This window comes from Emiliania huxleyi (assembly GCF_000372725.1).
Source record: "Emiliania huxleyi CCMP1516 unplaced genomic scaffold EMIHUscaffold_332, whole genome shotgun sequence".
Classification (NCBI taxonomy): Eukaryota; Haptophyta; order Isochrysidales; family Noelaerhabdaceae; genus Emiliania; species Emiliania huxleyi.
This window is the reverse complement of record NW_005199506.1, coordinates 119,397-121,266: the sequence shown is the minus strand read 5'-3', so window position 1 is coordinate 121,266 and position 1,870 is coordinate 119,397. Positions and strand designations below refer to the sequence as shown.

Sequence of the window (1,870 nt, the reverse complement as noted above, 5' to 3'; positions counted from 1 at the left end):
GCGGCGACTGGAAGGGGTGGCAGGCGCCACACTCGTCTGGAAATTCCTCCGCGACCTTTTTACACGCCTCCTTCTCACTCTTGAAGCGGTTGCGCTCGACCCAGTTGATGCGAGATGCGCACGACGAGAAGTCCGTATAGCCGTCGGTCAGATCTTGAGCGAGCGTCTCGAGGACATCATCGGTGCAGCTTTCCACGCCGCAGGGACGAACAGAGCACTCTATGCATGCCCCACAGGACACCCAGCGACAGAGCCTCTCCCAGGGAATGCCTTCGCTCGCCTTGTTGTGGCACCATTGGAAGCATTGCTTCTGGGGCGTTGCCGGCGGCGATAGCGGCGGGCTGGCAGCCACGTAGGGCAGTGCGACGAGAAGCGCGGCAACGCGAGGGTGGGCCATGCCGGATGCGAAGAGCTGCACCGCGAGCTGGCCCCCAGCAAGAGGAGGATCATCTAGAGATGGGTATCAAAGTCTGTTCGACCCTCGCCCGGCGAGCCGGGCTTCAACGCGGCAAAACTTGCCAGAACTAATCGATCGTGCGTCCCCGTTAGAGTCAGTGCAATTGCTATCTTGCGCGCGGCCGGCTCTCATCCTGGATATTTGTACCAAAAACAGGGAACAAAGAAAAGCGTGAAGAAAAGGGGAAAATAGAGAAAAGAAAATGAAAAATAGATCGAGGAGAAACAAACGGGAACGTGGAAGAGAGCTTCGTTGTGTGTGTGTGTGTGTGTGTGTGTGTGTGTGTGTGTGTGTGTGTGTGTGTGTGTGTGTGTGTGTGTGTGTGTGTGTGTGTGTGTGTGTGTGTATGTGTGTGTGGTGTGTGTGTGTGGAGTGTGGGGTCTCTCGCGACTGTGCACAAAACGAACGAACGTATCTCACGCGCTCGTAGATGCAAGATGGCTGATGGGGCGGTCCGTCTTCAGTAGGGAGATGATTCGAAGAAGCAGGCACGGATGGAAACCAAGGAGATGAAGAAAGCAGGAAAAGGGAAGGTGCAGGCCAGGCCCAAGGTGCAGGGCGACACGCAGCCAGGACAGGCAGGAAAAGCAGGAGGCAAAGGTGATGCAGGAGGCAGGCAGGGAATGCTGGTAGTGACTGGCGTCTTCATGCGGTGGCAGTCCGTCGCCTAACTAAGGTCAGTAAGGTAAGGTAAACTTCTCCACACACAAGGTGGTGCTGGTGGGCAAGGGGCGTGCCTCTTTGTAGCGTGTAAAGAGTCGGCGTGCCGGTCGCCACTCATGCGAATCATGGGGTGGGGGCCCCAACTCGTGAAAGGCCACTGTTTCTCGAAGCCACTCACACGAGGACTCACTCAACACCTCCATCTTATTTATCATGGACGCGCCTGTCTTGTACCACCGTGCCTCTCGTTTAGCGAGAGCTCTGCAATGGCAGCGCGCTCCTCTAATGCTGACTACCTTCGCCACAGCGCGCGGTGCGCAGACCGCGGTTTAAAGTACGCCGGTGGCCGGACCGATTTCTTTTCTCGATTAATTCACACAGTGCCGAATGCGGAATCCGAAAAAAAACCCTAACTACGGGGGGACATCTGAACCGAGCTGTGCTTTGTTCGCTCGTCCGCGCACGGTTTTTTCCGGAGTAGAGACACCAGAGAGAGAGTGGGCGAGAGAGAACTCGAGCTAGTGCTCGTGCCCCTCGCCCAGCTCGAGGAGGACGATGGAGAGGGCCATGAAGGCCATGCCGGCGAATGTATACGCCGTCACCTTGCCCGACCGGTCCGGCAGGTAGCGGTGGGCGGTGGGTAGCAGCTCGTGCAGCACGATGAAGACCTGGGGCGGGAGAGGGGGGAAGGGTAAAGAAAAGGAAGAGGGGAAAACAATGAACGGTGGCCCGGAAAAAAAGGGGGTGTGT

The 1,870-nt window shown here is 57.3% G+C and overlaps 1 protein-coding gene across 1 annotated transcript; it reads right to left on the bottom strand.

Moving 5' to 3' along the window:
• Window positions 1-1,638: 1,638 nt before the first annotated feature.
• Window positions 1,639-1,788, bottom strand: EMIHUDRAFT_241460 (hypothetical protein; the record flags this gene model as incomplete). Its single annotated transcript, XM_005773640.1, has 1 exon — window positions 1,639-1,788. A coding segment is annotated over one exon (150 nt), but the record flags the coding sequence as incomplete, so codon positions are not given.
• Window positions 1,789-1,870: the final 82 nt, after the last annotated feature.